Source organism: Delphinus delphis, chromosome 4 (assembly GCF_949987515.2).
Source record: "Delphinus delphis chromosome 4, mDelDel1.2, whole genome shotgun sequence".
Classification (NCBI taxonomy): domain Eukaryota; kingdom Metazoa; phylum Chordata; class Mammalia; order Artiodactyla; family Delphinidae; genus Delphinus; species Delphinus delphis.
This window is the reverse complement of record NC_082686.1, coordinates 47,965,534-47,990,990: the sequence shown is the minus strand read 5'-3', so window position 1 is coordinate 47,990,990 and position 25,457 is coordinate 47,965,534. Positions and strand designations below refer to the sequence as shown.

General features: G+C 38.6%; 1 protein-coding gene across 1 annotated transcript in view; it reads right to left on the bottom strand.

The window, feature by feature from the left end:
• The window catches only part of ADGRG7 (adhesion G protein-coupled receptor G7), an 88,983-nt gene that overhangs the window by 26,099 nt on the left and 37,427 nt on the right, over positions 1 to 25,457 (bottom strand). Inside the window, 6 exon segments of the mRNA XM_060010127.1 lie at positions 8,648 to 8,744; positions 9,619 to 9,848; positions 9,850 to 9,963; positions 21,692 to 21,804; positions 24,664 to 24,819; positions 25,154 to 25,317. Of these exon segments, the coding sequence (XP_059866110.1) occupies positions 8,648 to 8,744; positions 9,619 to 9,848; positions 9,850 to 9,963; positions 21,692 to 21,804; positions 24,664 to 24,819; positions 25,154 to 25,317 (874 nt within the window).

Here is a 25,457-nt window from a genome sequence, read left to right as displayed (position 1 = left end):
ACCATTGCGTGGGTGACTCACAAACTGGAGAACAATTATAACACAGAAGTCCACCCACTGGAGTGAAGGTTCTGAGCCCCACATCAGGCTTCCCAACCTGGGGGTCCAGCAATCGGAGGAGGACTCCCCAGAGAATTGGACTTTGAAGTCAGGCAGGATTTGACTGCAGGACTTCAACAGGACTGGGGGAAACAGAGACTTCACTCTTGGAGGGCACACACAAAACCTTGTACACACCAGGACCCAGGGGGAAGGAGCAGTGACTCCATAGGAGACTGAACCAACCTACTTGCTAGTGTTGGAGGGTCTCCTGCAAAGGCAGGGAGGGGGTGGCTGTGGTTCCCCATGGGGATAAGGACACTGGCAGTAGAAGTTCTGGGAAGTACTCCTTGGTGTGAGCCCTCCCAAAGTCCACCATTAGCCCCACCAAAGAGCCTGTAGGCTCCAGTGCTGGGTCGCCTCATGCCAAATGACCAACAGGGAGAGAACACAGTCCCACCCTTCAGCAGACAAACAGATTAAAGTTTTACTGAGCTCTGCCCACCAGAACAACACCCAGCTCTACCTACCACCAGTCCCTCCCATCACGAAGCTTGCAAAAGCCTCTTAGATAGCCCCATCCACCAGAGGACAGACAGCAGAAGCAAGAAGAACTACAATCCTGCAGCCTGCAAAACAAAAACCACAATCACAGAAAGATAGACAAAATGAAAAGGCAGAGGATTATGTCCTAGATGAAGGAACAAGATAAAACCCCAGAAGAGCAACTAAATGAAGTGGAGATAGGCAACTTTCCAGAAAAAGAATTCAGAATAATGATAGTGAAGATGATCCAGGACCTCGGAAAAAGGATGGAGGAAAGAATCGAGGATCTCCTCGATTAAACATCAAGAAACATCAAGAAATGTTTGTTAAACATTTGTTTTTTAACAAATGTTTTAACAAATGTTTGTTAAACATCAAGAAATGTTTAACAAAGACCTAGAAGAACTGAAGAACAAACAAATAGAGATGAACAATACAGTAACTGAATTGAAAAATACACTAGAAGGAATCAATAGCAGAATAACTGAGACAGAAGAACAGATTAGTGACCTGGAAGACAGAATGGTGGAAATCACTCCCACAGAACAGAATAAAGAAAAAAGAATGAAAAGAAATGAAGATAGCCTAAGAGACCTCTGGGACAACAAATGCACCAACATTCAAGTTATAGGGGACCCAGATGGAGAAGAGAGAGAGAAAGAACCTGAGAAAATATTTGAAGAGATTACAGTAAAAAATTCCCTAAAATGGGAAAGGAAATAGTCACCCAAGTCCAGGAAGCACAGAGACTCCCAGGCAGGATAAACCCAAGGAGAAACACACCAAGACACATAGTAATCAAAGTGACAAAAATTAAAGACAAAGAAAAATTATTAAAAGCAACAAGGAAAAAACTACAAATAACATACAAGGGAACTCCCATAAGGTTAACGGCTGATTTCTTAGCAGAAACTCTGCAGGCCAGAAGGGAGTGGCACAATATATTTAAAGTGATGAAAGGGAAGAACCTACAACCAAGAATACTCGACCCAGCAAGGCTCTCATTCAGATTTGATGGAGAAATCAAAAGCTTTACAGACAAGCAAAAGCTAAGTGATTTCAGCACCACCAGACCAGCTTTGCAACAAATGCTAAAGGAACTCCTCTTGGTGGGAAAGAGACTAGCAACTTAAAACAACATTGTACATACATAGACTGCTATATCAGAACCTCATGTGAACAGCAAACCCCAAAGCTACAATAGATAACCATACAGAAAAGAAAAAGCAACCCAAACACAACACTAAAGATGATCATCAAACCACAAGAGAACAAAAGAGGAAGGAAAGAAAAAAGACATAAAACAACAAACCCAAAACAATTAAGAAAATGGCAATAGGAGCACACATATCGATAATTACCTTAACTGTAAATGGATTAAATGCACCAACCAAAAGACATAGACTGACTGGATATGAAAACAAGACCCGTACATACGCTGTCTACAAGAGACCCACCTCAGACCTAGGGACACATACAGACTGAAAGTGAGGGGATGGAAGAAGGTATTCCATGCAAATGGAAATCAAAATAAAGCTGGAGTAGCAATACTCATATCAGACAAAATAGACTTAAAAATAAAGACTGTTATAAGAGACAAAGAAGGACACTATGTAACGATCAAGGGATCAATCCAAGAAGAAGATACAACAATTGTAAATATATATGCACCCAACATAAGAGCACCTCAATACATAAGGCAAATGTTAACAGCCATAAAGGAAGAAATCGACAGTAACACAATAATAGTGGGGGACTTTTAACACTCCACTTTTGTCAATGGACAGATCATCCAGAACGAAAATCAACAAGGAAACAAAGGCCTTAAATGACACATTAGATCAGATGGACTTAATTGATATTTATAGAGCACTCCATACAAAAGCAGAAGAATACACATTTTTCTCAAGTGCACACGGAACATGCTCCAGGATTGACCACATCCTGGGCCACAAGGGAGCCTCGGTAAATTTAAGAAAATTGAAATCATATCAAGTATCTTCTACGACCACACTATGAAATTAGAAACAAACTACAAGAAAAAACTATAAAAACCACAAACGCTTGGAGGCTAAGCAATATGTTACTCAACAACAAATGGATCACTGAAGAAAGCAAAGAGGAAATCAAAAAATACCTAGAGACAAATGAAAGTGAAAGCACAATGATCCAAAACCTATGTGATACAGCAAAAGCAGTTCTAAGAGGAAAGTTTATAGCAATACAATATTACCTCAGGAAACAAGAAAAATCTCAAATAAACAACCTAACCATACACCTAAAGCAACTAGACGAAGAACAAAACCAAAAGTTAGTAGAAGGAAAGAAATCATAAAGATCAGAGCAGAAATAAATGAAATAGAAACGAAAAAAACAATAGCAAAGATCAATGAAACTAAAAGCTGGTTCCTTGAAAAGATAAACAAAATTGATAAACCTTTAGCCAGACTCATCAAGGAAAATAGGGAGAGGACTCAAATCAATAAAATTAGAAATGAAAAAGGAGAAGTTACAACTGACACCAGAGAAATACAAAGGATCATAAGAGACTACTATATGCAACAGTATGCCAATGAAATGGACAACCTGGAAGAAATGGACAAATTCTTAGAAAGGTACAGTCTCCCAAGACTGAATCAGGAAGAATTACAAAATATGAGCAGACCAATCGCAAGCACTGAAATTGAAACTGTAATTTAAAAACTCCCAACAAACAAAAGTCCAGGACCTGATGGCTTCACAGGAGAATTCTATCAAACATTTAGAGAAGAGCTAACACCTATCTTTCTGAAACTGTTCCAAAGAACTGCAGAGGAAGGAGACTTCCCAAACTCATTCTATGTGGCTACCATTACCCTGATAACAAAACCAGACAAAGATACCACTCAAAAAGAAAATTACAGGCCAATATCACTGATGAACATAGACACAAAAATCCTCAGTTGCTAGTATTTTACTAGAAATTCGAATCCAACAATACATTAAAAGAATCATACACCATGATCAAGTGGGATTTATCCCAGGGATGCAAGGATTTTTCAATATCCACAAATCAATCAGTGTGATACACCACATCAACCAATTGAAGAATAAAAACCAAATGATGATCTCAATAGATGCAGAAAAATCTTTTGACAAAATTCAACACCCATTTATGATAAAAACTCTCCAGAAAGTGGGCATACAGGGAACCTACTTCAACATAATAAAGGCCATATACGACAAACCTACAGCTAGCATCATATCAATGGTGAAAAGCTGAAAGCATTTCCTCTAAGATCAGGAACAAGACAAGGATGCCCACTCTCACCACTTTTATTCAGCAGAGTTTTGCAAGTCCTAGCTATGGCAACCAGGAAAGAAATAGAAATAAAAGAATCCAAATTGGAAAAGAAGAAGTTAAAATGTCACTGTTTATAGATGACATGACACTATACATAGAAAATCCTAAAGACACTATCAGGAAACTGCTAGAGCTCATCAGTGAATCTGATAAAGTTGCAGGCTACAAAATTAATACACAGAAATGTGTTGCATCTATATACACTAACAATGAAAGATCAGGAAGAGAAATTCAAGAAACAACCCCATTTACCATTGCATCAAAAAGAATAAAATATCTGGGAATAAACATACCTAAGGAGACAAAAGATCTGTACTCTAAAAATTATAAGACACTGATGAAAGAAATTGAAGACACAAACAGATGGAAAGATAAACCATGTTCTTGGATTGGAAGAATAAATATTGTCAAAATCACTATACTACCCAATGCAAACTACATATTCAATGCAATCCTATCAAATTACTAATGGCATTTATCACAGAAATAGAACACAAAATCTTAAAATTTTTATGGAGACACAAAAGACCCTGAATAGCCAAAGCAATCCTGAGAATGAAAAATGGAGCTGGAGGAATCAGGCTCCCTGACTTCAGACTATACTACAAAGCTATAGTCATCAAAACAGTATGGTACTGGCACAAAAATAGAACTATAGATCAATGGAACAGGATGGAAAGCCCAGAAATAAACCCATGCACCTATGGTCAATTAATATACGACAAAGGAGGCAAGACTTTACAATGGTGGAAAGACAGTCTCTTCAACAAATGGTGCTGGGAAAACTGGACAGCTACATGTAAAAAAATGAAATTAGATCATTCTTTAACACCATACACAAAAATAAGCTCAAAATGGATTAACGACCTAAATGTGAGACCAGACACTATTAAACTCCTAAAGGAAAACGTAGGCAGAACACTCCCTAACATAAATTGCAGCAATATTTTTTCTGACCCATCTCCCAGAGTAATGGAAATAAAAACAAAAATAAACAAATGGGACCTAATTAAACTCAAAAGCTTTTGCATAGCAAAGGAAACCATAAACAAAACAAAAAGACAGCCCACAAATTGGGAGGAAATATTTGCAAATCATGTGACTGACAAGGGATTAGTCTCCAAAATTTACAAAAAGCTCATGTGGCTTAATATCATGAAAACAAACAACCCAATCAAAAAATGGGCAGAAGACCTAAATAGCCATTTTTCCAAGGAAGACATATGGATGGCCAAGAGGCGCATGAAAAGATGTTCAACATTGCTAATGATTAGAGAAATGCAAGTAAAAACTACAATGAGATATCACCTCACACCAGTCAAAATGGCTATCATTTAAAAATTCACAAACAGTAAATCCTGGAGAGGGTGTGGAGAGAAAGGAACTCTCCTAACTGTTAGTGGGATCATAGATTGGTATGGCCACTATGGAGAGCAGTATGCAGGGGCCTTAAAAAACTAAAAATAGAGTTATCATATGACCCTGCTATCCTACTCCTGGGCATATATCCGGAGAAAAACATGGTCTGAAAGGATACATGCACCCCAATGTTCATTGTAGCACTGTTTATAATAGCCAAGACAGAGAAGCAACCTAAGTGTCCATGGACAGAGGAATGGATAAAGAAGATTTGGTACATATATACAATGGAATATTACTCAGCCATAAAAAAGAATGAAATAATGCCATTTGCAGCAACATGGATGGACCTAGAGATTGTCATACTGAGTGAAGTAAGTCAGACAGAGAAAGAGAAATATTGTATGATATCGCTTACATGCAGAATCTAAAAAGAAATAATACAAATGAATGTATTTACAAAACAGAAATGGACTCACAGACTTAGAGAAGGAACTTATGGTTACCAGGGCGGGGAGAGTGGAGGGAAGGGTAGTAGGGAGTTTGGGATTGACATGTACAGACTACTATATTTAAAAAGGATAAACAACAAGGACCTACTGTATAGTGCAGGGAACTCTGCTCAATGTTATGTGGCAGCCTGGATGGGAGGGGAGTCTGGGCGAGAATGGATACATGTATATGTATGGCTGAGTTGCTTTGTTGTGCACCTGAAACTATCACAACATTGTTAATCGGCTATATTCCAATATAAAATAAAAAATGTTAAAAAAAATGAAAAGGAGTGCCTCCAATCCATTAATGATAGATTAGGTCCAGCCTTAAGTAAAATGGTGAGAAAGAATAAAATTTATCTTCAGGATTTTGGGCCTCCACGTCCTTTCATCTGTAACCAAAGAACAACCTTCCTGCCATCTTCAATCTCACAACCCCCGACACAGAAGAAATAGGAGGGCACTTGGCTAAGAATTTAATAAAATCCTGCTGAGAAGTACTTTCACATCTCTAGACACTTCTTTGGTGACTAAGCAAGTGGCCATCAAAGTTTTAAATTAAAAAGATGGACATATTTCTGACCCAGGCAGCCTAGAGAAACACAGTTTAAAAGGGGAGGACAGGATAGAGAAAGAAAATGAATATCCAACTCTATCGGATAAAGACAGACTTGCAAATTATGAAACAATTTAGAGAAATATTTATCTTTATCTGTATGAGTCATGAGTTATTTAAACTTTAGACACACAATTTCTAAGTATTACTATTTGTACTATAGATCTGTGTGTGTGTGCATACAAATGTCTGTAAGTTTCCTCAGTTACCTCACACAAATGGGGAGACCTGGATGGGAAACAGGCTTGGATGCCTGTGGCCATGAGGAGGTGTGCACTAGGAAGGGACACCTCCTCACCTCCTCCATCCTTTGTACTACTTGGAGAGATAGTCAGACTGGATTTGTTCTCATGAGCCTCTCCCTTAGCTATTCTGAATCTAATCACCCAGATTTTGAAAAACAGACTGCTGAGGAGACAGATGGATCCTCCAGGCAGAGTAACCCTTGTAGGAGTGGGATTTCTAGAATTGAGATTGGAGAGTCACAAGGTCAAGGTTGCATCTGACAAACATCTATGAACCTGAGGTCTGGAGAGCATCATAGGTGAACCTCAGATGAAGCGTTTAACTCCTTGGTGATTTTGTCATGAAACATGGGAAAGGACAGCTGTAGAAGATATAGCATATGCTTCCAGAAAATTCTTCCTCATGCATTATAATTTCCCAATGGTTACCTCAACCCTTCAGGGAAGTCTGAAACAGCCTATATGGTGGGACAGAGATTTGGGGGATAGAGCATTAAATAGGAGTGTGGCCTGCCCTGCAGTCGCCCCTTAATTGGGTCCTGGCAGAGATAGCAGTACATCAGGGGAACTGGGTTAGGGGTTTCGGGTATGACTGGCAGAACTGGGAGCCATGGTGGGGGGACAGGGAGTATGATATATTGAGGAGCAATTTCTGGGAAGATAACTCAAGAAAACCCAAAAAAGTCCCTCCTCTTTCTAAATATATCCTGAAGAAATGTGAGCCTTGATGTGTGTGTATAGGGTGGAAAGTGGGAGATAAGGGTCCAAGATGAAGCTGATATTCATGTTACACATCCTTTCCCCTCTTCCCAACTCTTATTATCAGTCGCCCAGTGTCTTCCCTAACATCTAATACTGTACTCAGGAAAGAATCTGCTCTCAATTATTTACATCTTGGTGTGAATAAATTTAAGACAGCAGGCTTCTTTCTACTGAAGACTTCTGTAGGAGTAGGTCTAGCCTTGTGGCTGGGTTAGGATAGGAAATTAATAATAATGCAATTTGAGGTGAATTACCTCTCCCATGAGATATTTGCATTTTACTCCTGATATCTAATTGTGGAATTAAAATTTTAAAACTCATTAAAAGATATTTAATCCCAAATAAACAGAGAAAATAGTGCCTAGAGTGTATGGCTCCTAAAATCAAGCCAGGCAGTTAGCTCCCTATTCTACACTTGGTCATGGTCAGCCCTGGAAATAGGTAAGCACTCTGACACCAGAGCCTTCCCTTGGGTATACTTGCACATTTCCAAGAGTTTTGTTTTGATTAGAGTTGGTTTGGGACTTAAGGCAGAATCCAGGGATCCGAATGGTTGAATTTATAAAATAAGAAGGGAAGATAAATTAAAGAGCAGTTGCCATTTGGTAGCAGAAATACACATAGAGTTCAGCCCCACTTTCTTACTCTCCCCACATGGAAGGCAAATACCATGCATTCAGGTACTTCCATTATTGACAGTTAAATAGTCATGCTGGAGTCACAGGGAGAATTTATGTGTGATAAATCATCATGAAATACTCATTATAATCATATCAACATAGAATTGGTTCATAAGCATGGATATTTCATGGATACTGCTCTTCAAACATTTTCAAGTGTGAAAATGTTTTCACACTTGCTTAACCCTTCATAGTAACCCCAGAGCAGGTATTACTATTATTGTTATTCCCATTTTCTAGATGAGAAAACTAAGATAAGGGGTCACTAATGATCACACTTCTTGTGTCCTGTGATTTTCAAACTTAATCAAAGAAGACAAATTTAATATTAAAAAGTTCACATTTATAAATTTAGAAGACAATTACTTGCTTTATGAAAGGATTTATCATAGGAAATTTTCATGCCACCATATTTAAAATATAATGTATTCTTTGAGAATTTGAAATACACAGTTATGACAATTATAAAGTGATATGCATATTACAGTGACACTTGGACTCAATGTCATTGAATAGTTACACTCATATCAAAGAAATGGACATTTGAAAAAATATAAACTTACATTTCCTCTCGCTGGTAGTCTAACTCCCACTGTGAATTATTCCCATTCTGAGAATAAATAATTCCCACTGTCACAGCTACCACTATAGCTGAGACTCCTATGTGATAAAGAGTCATAGAATTAATAATTTACCCAAGACTGGGATTAATTATAAAAGAACATGAATGAATTATACACCTGACCTTTTTCAGGATGTATTGTTCTTTCCACTATAGACAGTGTACTAAATGATCCTACAGATGTAGGTCAACAGTAGACATAGTTTTTCTGTGTTTTCCTTTCCCTATCAGTGTTGGCTATACATATCAATCCTATACTATTTCTGATTTCTTTGTAACTCTTACCACAATTTCCACTCTTAAATGGTCTAATTCCTCTTTCACTTGAATAAATTTAAATTTAGATAACACGAAAACAACTCTCCTTTGCTGGAACTCATTAAATTTTTCAAATTATTTTTCTTAAAAGAGTCACTCTGATTGCCTTGAAACATTTCTTTTAAAGTAGCTAGGAAAAGCAGGGTCAGGGTGGTGGTGGGATGAATTGGGAAATTGGGATTGACCTATATACACTAATATGTATAAAATAGATAACTAATAAGAAGCTGCTGTATTTTAAAAAATAAAATAAAATTCAAAAAAAAGAAATAAAGTTAATTTACAAAAAAAATAAAGTAGCTAGGAAGTTTATATGTGGTCTAAATCTCAAGTCAAATAAATAGAGATGTTAAAGGAAATGAACATCTTGAAGTTAGCTCATGATGTATCTAGTATAGCTGCCTTGATCACATCTGCCTTCTTCACAGGAGAAGACACTCCTTCACTAGACAGAAGGCACTCTTAGTGATTGCTGGATTTTCCATCTCCCCTACCACAGGGCCTTGTACTATTAGGTTTTCAATAGGTGTTTGTTTAAATTAAGTGATTTCAACAAAATTAAATTCCTGAGTAAGTGAAGAAGCAAACACTTACCTCATCCAATTAAAGAGATGAAAAGAATGAAATGCTGAGGAAAAGGCTTCATGGTCCTAATAAGAAGGAAATAGAGCTGGGCAGCACTGAGTCCCATCCAGGTAAATGTCACTAACACAAAATAGTGCAGCAAGATAGCAATCGCAGTGCATGTGGGATTTGAGATGACAACGGTGTCTTGTCTGGACATTTCATTATTGCTCAAGTCAGTATTATCAGTGTCACTATAGTGTCTTTAAGTTCTTATTGGAGTTTTTGATTCCAAACACAAACAGGAGGTTGAAAATCAACATTGATGTGCACAGATTGACCAATACCCAGGTTACTGAGGTTTTTCTGACTTTCCTGAAAATAAATAAATAAATAAAATTAATAAACAAAACAACTACAAAAAATACTCCAGTGGAAAAAAAAAATACTCCAGTGAAATCATGAGGGAACAAAAGAATATTATTACCCACTGTAAATCTAGCTCATAGCTCAGTGGGCCAGCTGGTAAACGGACCTTCCCAACTACACCAGAGAAACATTCTCTTCTTATCTGATTCTCACAAAGTGAGTTTGAGAAAACAGGTTGATTCCTCCTTTCTTGAACCTGACTTTTAATCCAAGGTGATAGCTGTTTTTCAGAGATGCCCTCCTGTGAACTCTACTTCCTGGAGTTTATGCCCAGTGTAGCCCCCTCCCAGGGCTGTCCAGTGACTTGATATAACTAACAGAATGCAGCAGAAGGCCTGGCAGCCAGGGCCAACTTATCCATCAGACAGTGGTGCTTAGCGTCCACAATATGTTTATACTTCTGTGGTCCACAACAAGGTCTTCTAATGTAAAACATGCCCAAGGACTGTTCCTTCATCTGAAGATATAATTTGTGGGTGTAGAACCAAGTTCTCTTTGAAACTCATGACATATCACAGGTCTCTCCGGTATTAAAGAAAGTTATAAAATTTCATTCACTACCATCTAGATCCTTATGAATTTTTCAGATTATAAGGCCTCTTGAAATAAATATTTCACTATTAATGTGCTTAAAGTTCTAACACCTTCAAGAACTTCTCTATTTCTAAGGTCTCAGAATTTGATGAACAAATCTGTTTGCTAATTATATATCCTTTACGGTCCTAAGACAACATTCCACCATGGTCCTACTTAGTCTTTGGATTCCCACACTGAATAAAAAGCTTGTATTAAAACAGAACTCTGTCCATCCTCATGATATTTTAGTTGAGATTTTCTGGATAATTCAAAATTTTATTAAGCCTTCTGAAAATTTTAATGGGCAGAAATGCAAAAAGCTTTCAGAAGAATCCATTTATATAAAAGTAAAGTTAGTTTTTAATTTTTCTCCAATTTCAAACATAAATTATCTACAGCGAGAACAGGCTATTTTCAAACGGGTCTTCTGTATATTACTATATTCTGTGCATTTTTATTATATGCACAGAAATATATAATATATTTACTATCTATGACAGCAAAACTGCTAAAAACAAGTTGATAGAGGACACACACACACACAAATATGATGACAATTGGAAAGAGTGAGATTTTAGGCAAAGAAACTATCTGGTTGGTCAAAAAGTTCATTCTGGTTTTTCCATGCCATCTTACAGAAAAACCCAGATGAACTTTTTGGCCAAACCAATAGTTATGCAGCTACCACAACTTACTCACATGGAACCAAATAACTGTCTGTTCAAGTGTCTTTACAAATGAAAAGACAGATATAAGAGCCATTTTACTTTACATGACAGACATAATTATATGGCATGTAATTTTCCTTCAAGGCACTTACCACAATTTTTAATTATATATTTATTTCTGTATATACTTGTACAATGTCTGTCTTCCCCCCGAGAATGTAAATTCCAAGGGAGAGGGGAGTTTATATGTCTTGTTCATAGTTTTGTATTTACCTCCTCACATGTTGCTTGGCACATAGTAAGCACTCAATGTAAAAATCTTAAACGAAGGGCAAGAGACTCATAGTGTGAAAGGTAAAGAAAAGAATCAAAAATAATTCTGGGTCTCTGGACAAACAGCTGATTCTAGGTATGGGGGAGAAAAAGTGAAAGATGTACCTGGTCCATCTTGCTGTGCCTTAAATAAGGAAACGCTTATAGACTGATAGGGACATGAAAAAACAACATGAAAGGACTCCCTCCAGCTACACTGGAGAGTACACTTCTTTCCAAAGTAATATAGTGACTAAATATAGAAAGAATGATAGATTAGAGATCATCATTCACCCACCAATGTAATCATATATACCAGTTAGGATCATCAGTGAATACCAAAACCACTGAGTAAAAGTTGGGGAACAGAATATTCACACAGTCCCAAAGTTTCACTGCATGGATTGCCTATTATTTACAAAGGGAAAAATTGAGACTTTACAGTATAGAAATCTACAAGACACTACTTAAACAAGGAAGCAAATGACACAGCAATAACGGGACAAACTGACATCATACACTTCTTGCTGTGCCACAATGAAAAAGACTTAATGATTAGAATTCTCATCAAAAATATGTAACCTGTACCTAATCATTGGAAAATTTCCGAGAAATTTTATATTGTAGAATATTCTACCTTCTATAAAATAACTAACCTGAACACTTCAAATATTTTATTTTAATGTCATGAAAGACCAAAACAAACAAATTTAAAAAGCAGAGGAATTATTCTAGGCTAAAGACAACTAAAGAGACACAACTACTAAATAAATTGGGGAGGGAACACCTAAATTGGACATTATTGGAACAGCTGGAGAAATTTGAATATGGACATTAACATGATAACATTATATTAATGTTAAATTCTTGAGTAAAATATTCTGAGTGAGGATAATAATATTATACTATCTAGGAGTGCCCTTGTTTTTGGGAGATGCATACATGCTTGAAGAATTTAGAGATGACAGTCATGATGTTTACAACTTACTTTCAAAATTTCAGGAAAAAAAAGAAAAAGAAAGAAGGCAAAATATTAACAACTGGTGAATCAAGGTGAAGGGTATTTGGGTGTTCACTTAGTCTCTTTCAACACTTCTACAGACTTTTAATTTTTTTAAATAAACTTCAGGAAAAAATGTTTAAATGGCAATATCTTTAGAACAAAAAATTCCAGAATCTACACATCTGAGAAAACAGTTGTGAAGGAATTTATTAGAGAGAAATAATTCTGAAGGAAAGAAGCATTGTGATACATCTTGAGTTTGGGAGGAAAAACCAGATGAGAAAACATTTTCTTTTAGATTCCATATACATGTGTTAGCATACGATATTTGTTTTTCTCTTTCTGACTTACTTCACTCTGTATGACAGACCCTAGGTCCATCCACCTCACCATAAATAAATCAATTTCGTTTCTTTTTATGGCTGAGTAGTAGTCCATTGTATATATGTGCCACATCTTCTTTATCCATTCATTTGTCAATGGACACTTAGGTTGCTTCCATATCCTGGCTATTGTAAATAGTGCTGCAATGAACATTGTGGTACATGACCTTTTTTTTTTTTTTTTTTTTTTTTTGCGGTACGCGGGCCTTTCACTGTTGTGGCCTCTCCCGTTGTGGAGCACAGGCTCTGGACACACAGGCTCAGAGGCCATGGCTCACGGGCCTAGCTGCTCCGCGGCATGTGGGATCTTCCCAGACCGGGGCACGAACCCGTGTCCCCTGCATCGGCAGGCGGATTCTCAACAACTGCACCACCAGGGAAGCCCCATGACTCTTTTGGAAGTATGGTTTTCTCAGGGTATATGCCCAGTAGCGGGATTGCTGGGTCATATGGTAGTTCAATTTTTAGTTTTTTGTTGTTTTTTTTTTGCGGTACGCGGGCCTCTCACCGCTGTGGCCTCTCCCGTTGCGGAGCACAGGCTCCAGACGTGCAGGCTCAGCGGCCATGGCTCACGGGCCCAGCCGCTCCGCAGCATGTGGGATCCTCCCAGACCGGGGCACGAACCCACGTCCCCTGCATCGGCAGGCGGACTCTCAACCACTGCGCCACCAGGGAAGCCCCAATTTTTAGTTTTTTAAGGAACCTCCATACGGTTCTCCATAGTGGCTATATCAATTTACATTCGCACCAACAGTGTGAGAGGGTTATCTTATCTCCACATCCTCTCCAGCATTAATTGTTTGTAGATTTTCTGATGATGCCCATTCTAACCGGTGTGAGGTGATACCTCATTGTAGTGTTGATTTGCATTTCTCTAATGATTAGTGATGTTCAGCATCCTTTCATGTGTTTATTGGCAAACTATATATCTTCTTTGGAGAAATGTCTATTTACGTCTTCTGCCCATTTCTGGATTGGGTTGTTTGTCTTTTTGATACTGAGCTGCTTGTATAATTTGGAGATTAACCCTTTGTCAGTTGTTTCATTTGCAAATATTTTCTCCCATTCTGAGGGTTGTCTTTTTGTCTTGTTTATGGTTTCCTTTGCTGTGCAAAAGCTTTGAAGTTTCACTAGGTCCCATTTGTTTATTTTTGTTTCTATTTCCATTTCTCTAAGAGGTGGGTCAAAAAGGATCTTGCTGTGATTTATGTCATAGAATGTTCTGCCTAAGTTTTCATCTAAGAGTTTCATAGTGTCTGGCCTTACATCTAGGTCTTTAATCCATTTTGAGTTTATTTTTGTGTGTGGTGTTAGGGAGTGATCTAATCTCATACTTTTACATGTAGCTGTCCAGTTTTCCCAGCACCACTTATTGAAGAGGCTGTCCTTTCTCCATTGTATATTCGTGCCTCCTTTTTCAAAAATAAGGTGACCATATGTGCGTTCGTTTATCTCTGGGCTTTCTACCCTGTTCCATTGATCTATATTTCTGTTTTTCTGCCAGTACCATACTGTCTTGACTACTGTAGCTTTGTAGTATAGTCTGAAGTCTGTGAGACTGATTCCTCCAGCTCCGCTTTTCTTTCTCACGATTGCTTTGGCTATTTGGCATCTTTTGTGTTTCCATACAAATTGTGAATTTTTTTGCTCTAATTCTGTGAAAAATGCCATTGGTAGTTTGATAGGGATTGCGTTGAATCTGTAGATTGCTTTGGGTAGTATAGTCATTTTCACAGTGTTGATTCTTCCAATCCAAGAACATGGTATATCTCTCCATCTGTTCGTATCATCTTTAATTTCTTTCATCAGTGTCTTAAGTTTCCTGCATACAGGTCTTTTCTCTCCTTAGGTAGGTTTATTCCTATGTATTTTACTCTTTTTGTTGCAATGGTAAATGGGAGTGTTTCCTTAATTTCTCTTTCATATTTTTCATCATTAGTGTATGGGAATGCAAGAAATTTCTGTGCATTAATTTTGTATCCTGCTACTTTACCAAATTCATTGATTAGCTTTAGTAGTTTTCTGGTAGCATCTTTAGGATTCTCTATGTATAGTATCATGTCATCTGCAAACAGTGACAGTTTTACTTCTTTTCCAATTTGTATTCCTTTTCTTTTTCTTCTCTGATTGCTGTGGCTAAAACTTCCAAAACGATGTTGAATAATAATGGTGAGTGGGCAATTTTGTCTTGTTCCTCATCTTAGAGGAAATAGTTTCAGTTTTTCACCATTGAGAACGATGTTGGCTGTGGGTTTGTCATATATGGCCTTTATTATGTTGAGGTAAGTTCCCTCTCTGTCTACTACCTGGAGGGTTTTATCATAAATGGGTGTTGAATTTTGTTGAAAGCTTTTTCTGCATGTATTGAGACGATCAATTGGTTTTTCTCCTTCAATTTGTTGATATGGTGTATCACATTGATTGATTTGTGTATACTAAAGAATCCTTGCATTCCTGGGATAAACCCCACTAGATCATGGTGTATAATCTTTTTAATGTGCTGCTGGATTCTGTTTGCTAGTATTTTGTTGAGGATTTTTGCACCTATGTTCATCAGTGATATTGGCCAGTAGTTTTCTTCTTTTGTGACATCTTATGTCTGGTTTTGGTATCAGGGTGATGGTGGCCTCGTAGAATGAGTTTGGGAGTGTTCCTCTCTGCTATATTCTGGAAGAGTTTGAGAAGCATAGGTGTTAGCTCTTCTCTAAATGATTGATAGAATTCACCTGTGAAGCCATCTGATCCTGGGCTTTTGTTTGTTGGAACATGTTTAATCACAGTTTCAATTTCAGGGCTTGTGGTTGGTCTGTTTATATTTTCTGTTTCTTCCTGGTTCAGTCTCAGAAGGTTGTGCTGTTCTAAGAATTTGTCCATTTCTTCCAGGTTGTCCATTTTACTGGCATAGAGTTGCTTGTAGTAGTTTCTTAGGATGCTTTGTATTTCTGCAGTGTCTGTTGTAACTTCTCCTTTTTCATTTCTAATTTTATTGATTTGAGTGCTCTCCCTCTTTTTCTTGATGAGCCTGGCTAATGGTTTATCAATTTTGTTTATCTTCTCAAAGAACCAGCTTTTAGTTTTATTGATCTTTGCTATCATTTCCTTCATTTCTTTTTCATTTATTTCTGATCTGATCTTTATGATTTCTTTCCTTCTGCTAACTTTGGGTTTTTTTTGTTTTTATTTCTCTATTTGCTTTAGATGTAAGGTTAGATGTTTTTTGAGATGTTTCTTGTTTCTTTTTTTTTTTTTTGGCTATGTTGGGTCTTCATTGCTGCACACGGGCTATCTCTAGTTGCGGCAAGCAGGGGCTATTCTTTGTTGCGGTGCACAGGCTTCTCATTGTGGTGGATTCTCTTGTTGCAGAGAATCAGCTCTAGGCATTCAGGCTTTGGCACCTGTGGCACTCGGGCTCAGTAGTTGTGGCTCGTGGGCTCTAGAGCGCAGGCTCAGTAGTTGTGGCACACAGGCTTAGCTGCCCCCATGGTATGTGGGATCCTCCCAGACCAGGGCTCTAACCCACGTCCCCTGCACCAGCAGGCAGATTCTTAACCACTGCGCCAGTAGGGAAGTCCAAGATGTTTCTTGAGGTAGGATTGTATTGCTATAAACTTCCCTCTTAGAACTGCTTTTGCTGCATCCCATAGGTTTTTGGGAGTGGTGTTTCATTGTCATTTGTGTCTAGGTATTTTTTGATTTCCTCTTTGATTTCTTCAGTGATCTCTTGGTTATTTAGTAGTGTATTGTTTAGCTTCCACGTGTTTGTATTTTTTACAGATATTTTCCTGTAATTGATATCTAGTCTCATAGCATTGTGGTCAGAAAACATACTTCATACGATTTCAATTTTCTTAAATTTACCAAGGCTTGATTTGTGACCCAAGATATGATCTATCCTGGAGAATGTTCCATGAGCACTTGAGAAAAATGTGTATTCTGTTGTTTTTGGATAGAATGTCCTATAAATATCAATTAAGTCCATCTTGTTTAATGTATTATTTAAAGCTTGTGTTTCCTTATATATTTTCATTTTGGATGATCTGTCCATGGGTGAAAGTGGGGTGTTAAAATCCCTGAATATAACTGTGTTATTTTCAATTTCCCCTTTTATGGCTGTTAGCATTTGCCTTATGTATTGAGGTGCTCCTAGGTTGGGTGCATATATACTTACAATTGTTACATCTTTTTCTTGGATTGATCCCTTGATCATTTTGTGGTGTCCTTCTTTCTCTCTTGTAATAGTCTTTATTTTAAAGTCTATTTTGCCTGATATGAGAACTACTACTCCATCTTTCTTCTGATTTCCATTTGCATGAAATTTCTTTTTCCATCCCCTCACTTTCAGTGTGTATGTGTCCCTAGGTCTGAAGTGGGTCTCTTGTAGACAGCATATATACAGGTCTTGTTCTTGTATCCATTCAGCCAGTCTATGTCTTATGGTGGGAGCATTTAATCCATTTACATTTAAGGTAATTATCGATATGTATTTTCCTATTCCCATTTTCTTGATTGTTTTAGGTTTGTTATTGTAGGTCTTTTCCTTCTCTTGTGTTTCCTGCTTAGAGAAGTTCCTTTAGCATTTGTTGTAAAGCTGGTTTTGTGGTGCTGAATTCTCTTAACTTTTGCTTGTCTCTAAAGGGTTTAATTTTTCCTTTGAATCTGAATGAGATCTTTGCTGGGTAGAGGAATCTTGGTTGTAGGTTTTTCCGTTTCATCACTTTAAATATGTCCTGCCACTCCCTTCTGGCTTGCAGAGTTTCTGCTGAGAAATCAGCTATTAACCTTATGGGGATTCCCTTGTATGTTATTTGGTGCTTTTCCCTTGCTGCTTTTTTTTTTTTTTTTAATTTATTTATTTATTTAGGCTGTGTTGGGTCTTCATTTCTGTGTGAGGGCTTTCTCTAGTTGCGGCGAGCGGGGGCCACTCTTCATCGCGGTGCGTGGGCCTCTCATTGTCACGGCCTCTCGTGTTGTGGAACACAAGCTCCAGACGCGCAGGCTCAGTAGCTGTGGCTCACGGGCCCAGTTGCTCCGCGGCATGTGGGATCTCCCCAGACCAGGGCTTGAACCCGTGTCCCCTACATTGGTAGGCAGATTCTCAACCACTGCGCCACCAGGGAAGCCCCCTTGCTGCTTTTAATATTTTTTCTTTGTATTTAATTTTTGATAGTTTGATTAATGTGTGTCTTGGCGTGTTTCTCATTGGATTTATACTGTATGGGACTCTCTGTGCTTCCTGGACTTGACTATTTCCTTTCCCATATTAGGGAAGTTTTCAACTATAATCTCTTCAAATGTTTTCTCAGTTCCTTTCTTTTTCTCTTCTTCTGGGACCCCTATAACTCAAATGATGGGACATTTAATGTTGTCCCAGAGGTCTCTGAGACTGTCCTCAAGTCTTTTCATTCTTTTTTCTTTATTCTGCTCTGTGGTAGTAATTTCCACTATTTTATCTTCCACGCCACTTATCCGTTCTTCTGTCCCAGTCATTCTGCTATTGATTCCTTCTAGAGAATTTTTAGTTTCATTTATTGTGCTGTTCATCATTGTTTGTTTGCTCCTTAGGTCTTCTAGGTCCTTGTTAAATGTTTCTTGTATTTCCTCCATTCTATTTCCAAGATTTTGGATCATCCTTACTATCATTACTCTGACTTCTTTTTCAGGTAGACTGCCTATTTCCTCTTCATTTGTTAGGGGTGATGGGTTTTTACCTTGCTCCTTCATCTGCTGTGTATTTCTCTGCCTTCTCATTTTGCTTAACTTACTGCATTTGGTGTCTCCTTTTCGTATGCTGCATGTTCATAGTTCCCACTTTTTCCCCCGCAGTGGGTGAGGTTGGTTCAGTGGGTTTTGTAGGCTTCCTGGTGGAGGGGACCACTGCCTGTGTTCTGGTGGATGAGGCTAGATGTTGCCTTTCTGCTGGGCAGGACCACGTCCAGTGGTGTTGTGTGGGGTGTCTGTGACCTTATTATGATTTTAGGCAGCCTCTTTGCTGATGGATGGGGTTGTGTTCCTGTCTTTCTGTTTGGTATGGGGTGTCAAGAACTGTAGCTTGCTGGTCATTGAGTGCAGCTGGGTCTTAACACTGAGATGGAGATCTCTGGGAGAGCTTTCGCCATTTGATATTAGGAGCGGCCTGGAGGTCTCTGGTGGTCCAATGTCCTGAACTCAGCTCTCCCACCTCAGATGCTCAGGCCTGACACCTGGCTGGAGCACCAAGACCCTGTCAGCCACACGGCTTAGAAGAAAAGGGAGAAATAAGGGGCTTCCCTGGTGGTGCACTGGTTAAGATCCACCTGCCAATGCAGGGGACACAGCTTCGAGTACTGGCCCTGGAAGATCCCACATGCCGCAGAGCAACTAAGCCCATGTGCCACAACTACTGAGCCTGTGCTCTAGAGCCCGCAAGCCACAACTACTGAGCCCATGAGCTACAACTACTGAGCTCATGAGCCACAACTACTGAGTCCACGAGCCACAACTACTGAGCCCGCGTGCCACAGCTACTGAGCCCATGTGCCTAGAGCCCGCGCTCCTCAACAATAGAAGCCACTGCAATGAGAAGCCCGCGCACCACACTGAAGAGTAGCCAAAGAGGTGGACAGCAATGAAGAACCAAAGCAGCCAAAAATAAATAAATAAAATAAATTTCTAAAAAAATAAATAAATAAAATGGTTAATTTTATATCCTAAATTTAAAAAAAAAAAGAAAAGGGAGAAATAAACAGAAAAAATATAAATAAATAAAATAAAGTTATAAAATAAAAAATTTAAAAAAGAAAGAGAGGGCAATGAAACCAATAAACAAATCCACCAATAATAACAAGTGCTAAAAAGTATAATAATAATTTTTTAAAATGAAGGACAGAACCCTAGGACAAATGATAAAAGCAAAGCTATACAGACAAAATCACACAAAAAAGCATACACATACACACACACAAAAAGAGAAAAAGGAAAAAAATATATATATATATATAAAGGAAGAGAGCAACCAAATCAATAAACAAATCTACCAAGATAATAAGCTCTAAATACTAAACTAAGATAAACATAAAACCAGAAACAAATTAGATGCAGAAAGCAAACCCCAAGTCTACAGCTACTCCCAAAGTCCACCGCCTCAATTTTGGGATGATTCGTTGTCTATTCATGTATTCCACAGATGCAGGGTACATCAAGTTGATTGTGGAGATTTAATCCACTGTTCCTGAGGCTGCTGGGAGAGACTTCCCTTTCTCTTCTTTGTTTGCACAGCTCCTGGGGTTCAGCTTTGGATTTGGCCCTGCCTGTGCATGTAGGTCACCTGAGGGTGTCTGTTCTTTGCTGAGACAGGACCGAGTTAAAGTAGCAGCTGATTAGGGGGCTGTGGCTCACTTAGACCAGGAGGAGGGAGGGGTACAGAATGTGGGGCAAGCCTGCAGCGACAGAGGGCAGCATGATGTTGCAACAGCCTGAGGCACACTGTGTATTCTCCCGGGGAAGTTGTCCCTGGATCACGGGACCCTGGCAATGGCGGGCTGCACAGGCTCCCGGGAGGGGAGGTGTGAATAGTGATCTGTGTTTGCACACAGGCTTCTTGGTGGCTGCAGCAGCAGCCTTGGTGCTTCATGCCCGTCGCTGGTGCCCGCGCTGATAGCTATGGCACACGCCTGTCTCTGGAGCTCATTTAGGTGGTGCTCTGAATCCCCTCTCCTCGCGCACCCGGAAACAATGGTCTCTTGCCTCTTAAGCAGTTCCAGACTTTTTCCTGGACTCCCTCCCGGCTAGCTGTGGAGCACTAGCCCCCTTCAGGCTGTGCACCAGCCAACCCCAGTCCTCTCCCTGGGATCTGACTTCCGAAGCTGGAGCCTCAGCTCTCAGCCCCCATCTTCCCCAGACAAGCCTCTCAGGCTGGTGAGTGCTGGTCGGCACCGATCCTCTGTGCGGGAATCTCTCTGCTTTGCCCTCTGCATCCCCGTTGCTGCGCTCTCCCCTGTGGCTCCAAAGCTTCCCCCCTACCCACCCCCTGTCTCTGCCAGTCAAGGGGCTTCCTAGTGTGTGGAAACCTTTCCTCCTTCACAGTTCCCTCCCAGAGGTGCAGGTCCCATCTCTATTCTTTTGTCTCTGTTTTTTCTTTTTTCCTTTGCCCTACCCAGATACATGGGGGAGTTTCTTGCCTTTGGGAAGTCTGAGGTCTTCTGCCAGCATTCAGTAGGTGTTCTGTAGGAGTTGTTCCACATGGAGATGTATTTTTGACGTATTTGGGGGGAGGAAGGTGATCTCCACCTCTTACTCCTCCACCATCTTGAAGGTCCTCTCTCAAAATTTTTTTTAAAAGTTTTACCATTTGAAACCTTAATACAGTTTAAAATTTACTTTTATCCTCAAAAACTTGCTGATTAGCAACATTTCTGTTTGCCAATGCAGATTGGCAGTTATGCTTCTATTCAACACTAAGGAACTGTGTGGCATTGATGAACTATGGGACCACATTAATTTTATGTGACAAACTTGTAATTACATGGTATGTAATTTTCCTTCAAGGCACTTACCACAGTTTGTAAGTATACATTTATTTGTATGTATGTCTTAGTCTCTCCAGGACTGAGTATCTTGTAAAATGTATATGTTGAACTAAATCTGATTTTCTTTCCAGTTCCAAGAGACTGTATTCTAATGGGAATATGCTGAAAGGAAATGATATCAGGATAGCAATTTCTCTCATGAGAAGAGCCTGCTTCCCTTCAGGTTACCTGGTGCTGACCAGTAATATAATTGTGAGAGCCAGAGCAGCAATGGACAGTGCACATCCAAATGTGGAAAATACATCTAGTGATTCAGGATATTTATATTCCTTTTTGAAACTCTGGAAAGTAAGTTGACTCATTATTTTTAAATAACCATTCTGAACTATCTATGAAAGTCAACATCATAAAGAGGTACACTGATTAAAGCAATCAGATATATTGATCAAAATAGCCAGATATGTCTTTTTTTATATAAAGCTGTGATTTTTTTTTTTTTTTTTTTTTTTTTTTTTTTTTGCTGTATGCGGGCCTCTCACTGTTGGGGCCTCTCCCGTTGCAGCGGAGCACAGGCTCCGGATGCGCAGGCTTAGCAGCCATGGCTCACGGGCCCAGCCGCTCTGCGGCATGTGGGATCTTCCCGGACCAGGGCACGAACCTGTGTCCCCTGCATCGGCAGGCGGACTCTCAACCACTGCGCCACCAGGGAAGCCCCAAGCTGTGATATTTTTAAAGGAAATAAATCAACTCCTTATCTCTAAGCAGTTTACATGAAATAGAGGCTTAAGAACAGTTACCTAACTAATTCAGTTAGGGAAGACATATATACTATTCCTCAATGTCTAAAATCAAAGTTGTTTGTGTTAGATCTAAATTGGCTAGAGTTGCTTTATTTACCCATTAAATTATTTTTATGTGTAACTATAATCCAAGGGAAAATCTGCATATCTAAGCTAATGTACTAAAAATAAAGTTGCAGAAATATTTTTATGGACATGGAAAGATATTCAAACGATCCTGTTCATTTTTCTTTGGAAAATGGGGTATAATTTTTATGTAGTATATCTATATCTACTCCAGCTTTTTAGTATGTAGTCATAGAAAAATATATTCCACATGAGTACGTACTCTTAGAAATCTGGAGAGGTAATAATGGCGGTCACTGGGTGGATAGGATATATATACATAATTATTTTTGCTTGTCTGTACTTTCTAATTTTTCAAATTGTTAAAATTAGAAAAGCTGAAAATTCTTATTTATAAAACATGAAAATAGTATAGAAACATAATTTTAAAAAGCACACGTTCCTCTTTACTGCCTCTACCCCACATCATACTCTACCTCTTGAAATCCTATTCTTCTCCAGAGGTGACCTCTTTATAGGTGCTTACAAATATTATTTATGTCTCTTTGCACAAATAAACAGGGGTTTGTTAACATAATCAAATTATTTTCAAACTATTTTAAGATATCATACACATTTTTCCATGTCAGTATATTTCTGTTGAGTAAGCAGACTCACTCTGTATGCAATGAGTATGTATTGCTTTAGTAGGGAAAAAATAAAAATAAAATAAACTTTGTTTTAAAAAATAATAAAACAGGGCTTCCCTGGTGGCACAGTGGTTGAGAGTCCACCTGCCGATGCAGGGGACACAGGTTCGTGCCCCGGTCCGGGAAGATCCCACATGCCGCGGAGCGGCTGGGCCCGTAAGCCATGGCCGCTGAGCCTACACGTCCAGAGCCTGTGCTCCACAACGGGAGAGGCCACAAGAGTGAGAGGCCCGCGTACCGCCAAAAAAAAATAATAACAAAACAAAAATTTCACATTACTTCCTATCTGCAGTATACTAAGTACATGACAAAGAATCATAGAATACATATATCTTCAGATCTTAGAAATCATCTATACACTCAGAGCCTATCTACTCTTAAACTTTACATACAATTCTAATCAGCTTTTTTTTTTAAATTTTGCAACCAAAACTAATTATAAACATGAGTAGGTGGGCATTGAGGCAGACTCAGATATTAGTAAGAATAGCTGAAAGTCTGACTTCAAAAAAGGAGTAAAATAACTATGACAGTATAGTCTGTATCATTTAACATACAAAGCAATCTGAGCTTTACACAGCTATTCAATAATACTAATGATCTTAAGATATCAAAAAAGGTAAAATTTTATCTTTACATTTCTGATTGAGAAATCAGATCTCTCTGTAATGCAAGTTATAAAATAAATAGTCAAAATCAATTTTTAAATATTTGGTAATTAAAATAAGAAACTGATAGTTATCTCAAAAATATTTTAAAAGCAAGGCTCTATAATTTGATATTCTATGTTGTACCAGTACGTTCTGGATCTCCATTGGCTTCTCAAATACGGGTACATCTTAGCTACTAGAAAATTAAAACATCTGCTTCTCTTTGGAAGAGTCATAGTGTTACTAGGCCCTTAGTAAGGGTAAGACACTCTACATCCCTCCCCATTCCACTGCATATAAAAACATTCCATCCAGTATATAAACAAACATTTTTGTTTTCACCAGAATAATAGGTTTCTGGAAATGAAACAAACAGAAGCCCGTCTTCCTAAAAAGGTCAGCCCAAGAAATCTCAGAGGTGTATAAACAGCTGCACACCAGAGCTGTTGCCAGTTACTTGTACGGGGTAGCACTGGAATGAAATAGCACACACGGAGGTATTATGGGACAAGTTGAATTAAAGAGCTTTTCCTCTTATATCTTCTGGCATAAACTTAGTAACTTAGATGATTACAATGGAAAAAGCTGTGGGTAACTGATGCAAACTGCCCACCCACAGCTATGTATGTACTGAACCTGTCTTCAGCACACAGCTATACAGCCTTATCTCTGGCTGTAGCAACTTCATGCTTCTGATATGTGAGTTAGTTGAGTGCAGTCCGTCAGCTCCTCTTTTGCACGTGGGCTCCCTTCTCATTATTAAATACACAGTACTGAACTCATCTATCCGGAGACTATATTGCAAAAAACTTTATTCTACTTGCCTTTACCAGCACTTCCCTTCTTAGTCCTCTAACTCCATTCCCTGTTTTTCTGTTTAATCTGAGTTGAGTGTCTATGTAAACTAACCCCCCAAATTATCTCCAGTTAGTACATACCAAAATCATATATAAGGAAATTCTTGTCAGGAAGGAGATTACCGTGCACACCCTTACCATCAATACCGCGAAGTTAGTAGTATGGTTGCAGCGGCAGCACAAGAATCCATCAATGACTCCTTCTTTGTGACAGCCATGTGTGTCCCAATCCTTCAGGGAAAAATTCCAATAGTCACAGGCATAGGATTGAAGCTGGAATTCTTTTTCATTGTACTGTGAATTGATAAGACAATGGCAACTGATTTTTCAAAATGCTTAATTGGGTAGAAAAAAATCAAATAGGCCAAGATAAGCATATGAGAAACCAATTAGATATGTACAAAGCATAGCATCTTCATTACAGATTGAGGAGAGGAAAAGGGATACAAAATTCAAAGTAGTTAATTTTGGGTTTAGCTAGTCTACAAAAATATGGATGGGGGAAGTTGAAGTGAACACTGTCAAAGAATCTTTCAAAGAGTTGTTCTGTGAATTTCTTTTGCCCAAACTGTCCCTGGTTTTGCAATCAAGAGTGGGCTGAATTATTTCTGTTAATAGGAAAACTCACCCTTGGACTAAAAAACATTTCAACAGAAGTGCTCTGATCTTCCACATTTTCATCAGTTTTGCTTGAGATAATTTTTTGACTAAAATGTGATTTAGCTATAAAAGTTTTTGATTGGAAAAGCTTGCTGTTTTGATACACTACAAAGCCACATGCCTTGGCATTAGCTGTGAGGGGGAAAAAAGGACACTAAAATTAATAAATGAACCTTAGGGTAAGCAAGAAACAAAGTCCCATGCCATCACTGAACTGCATGACTGCTTAATACTTGGGTAAAGTACAGAAAACGTGGTTTGCTGGCTGCCTT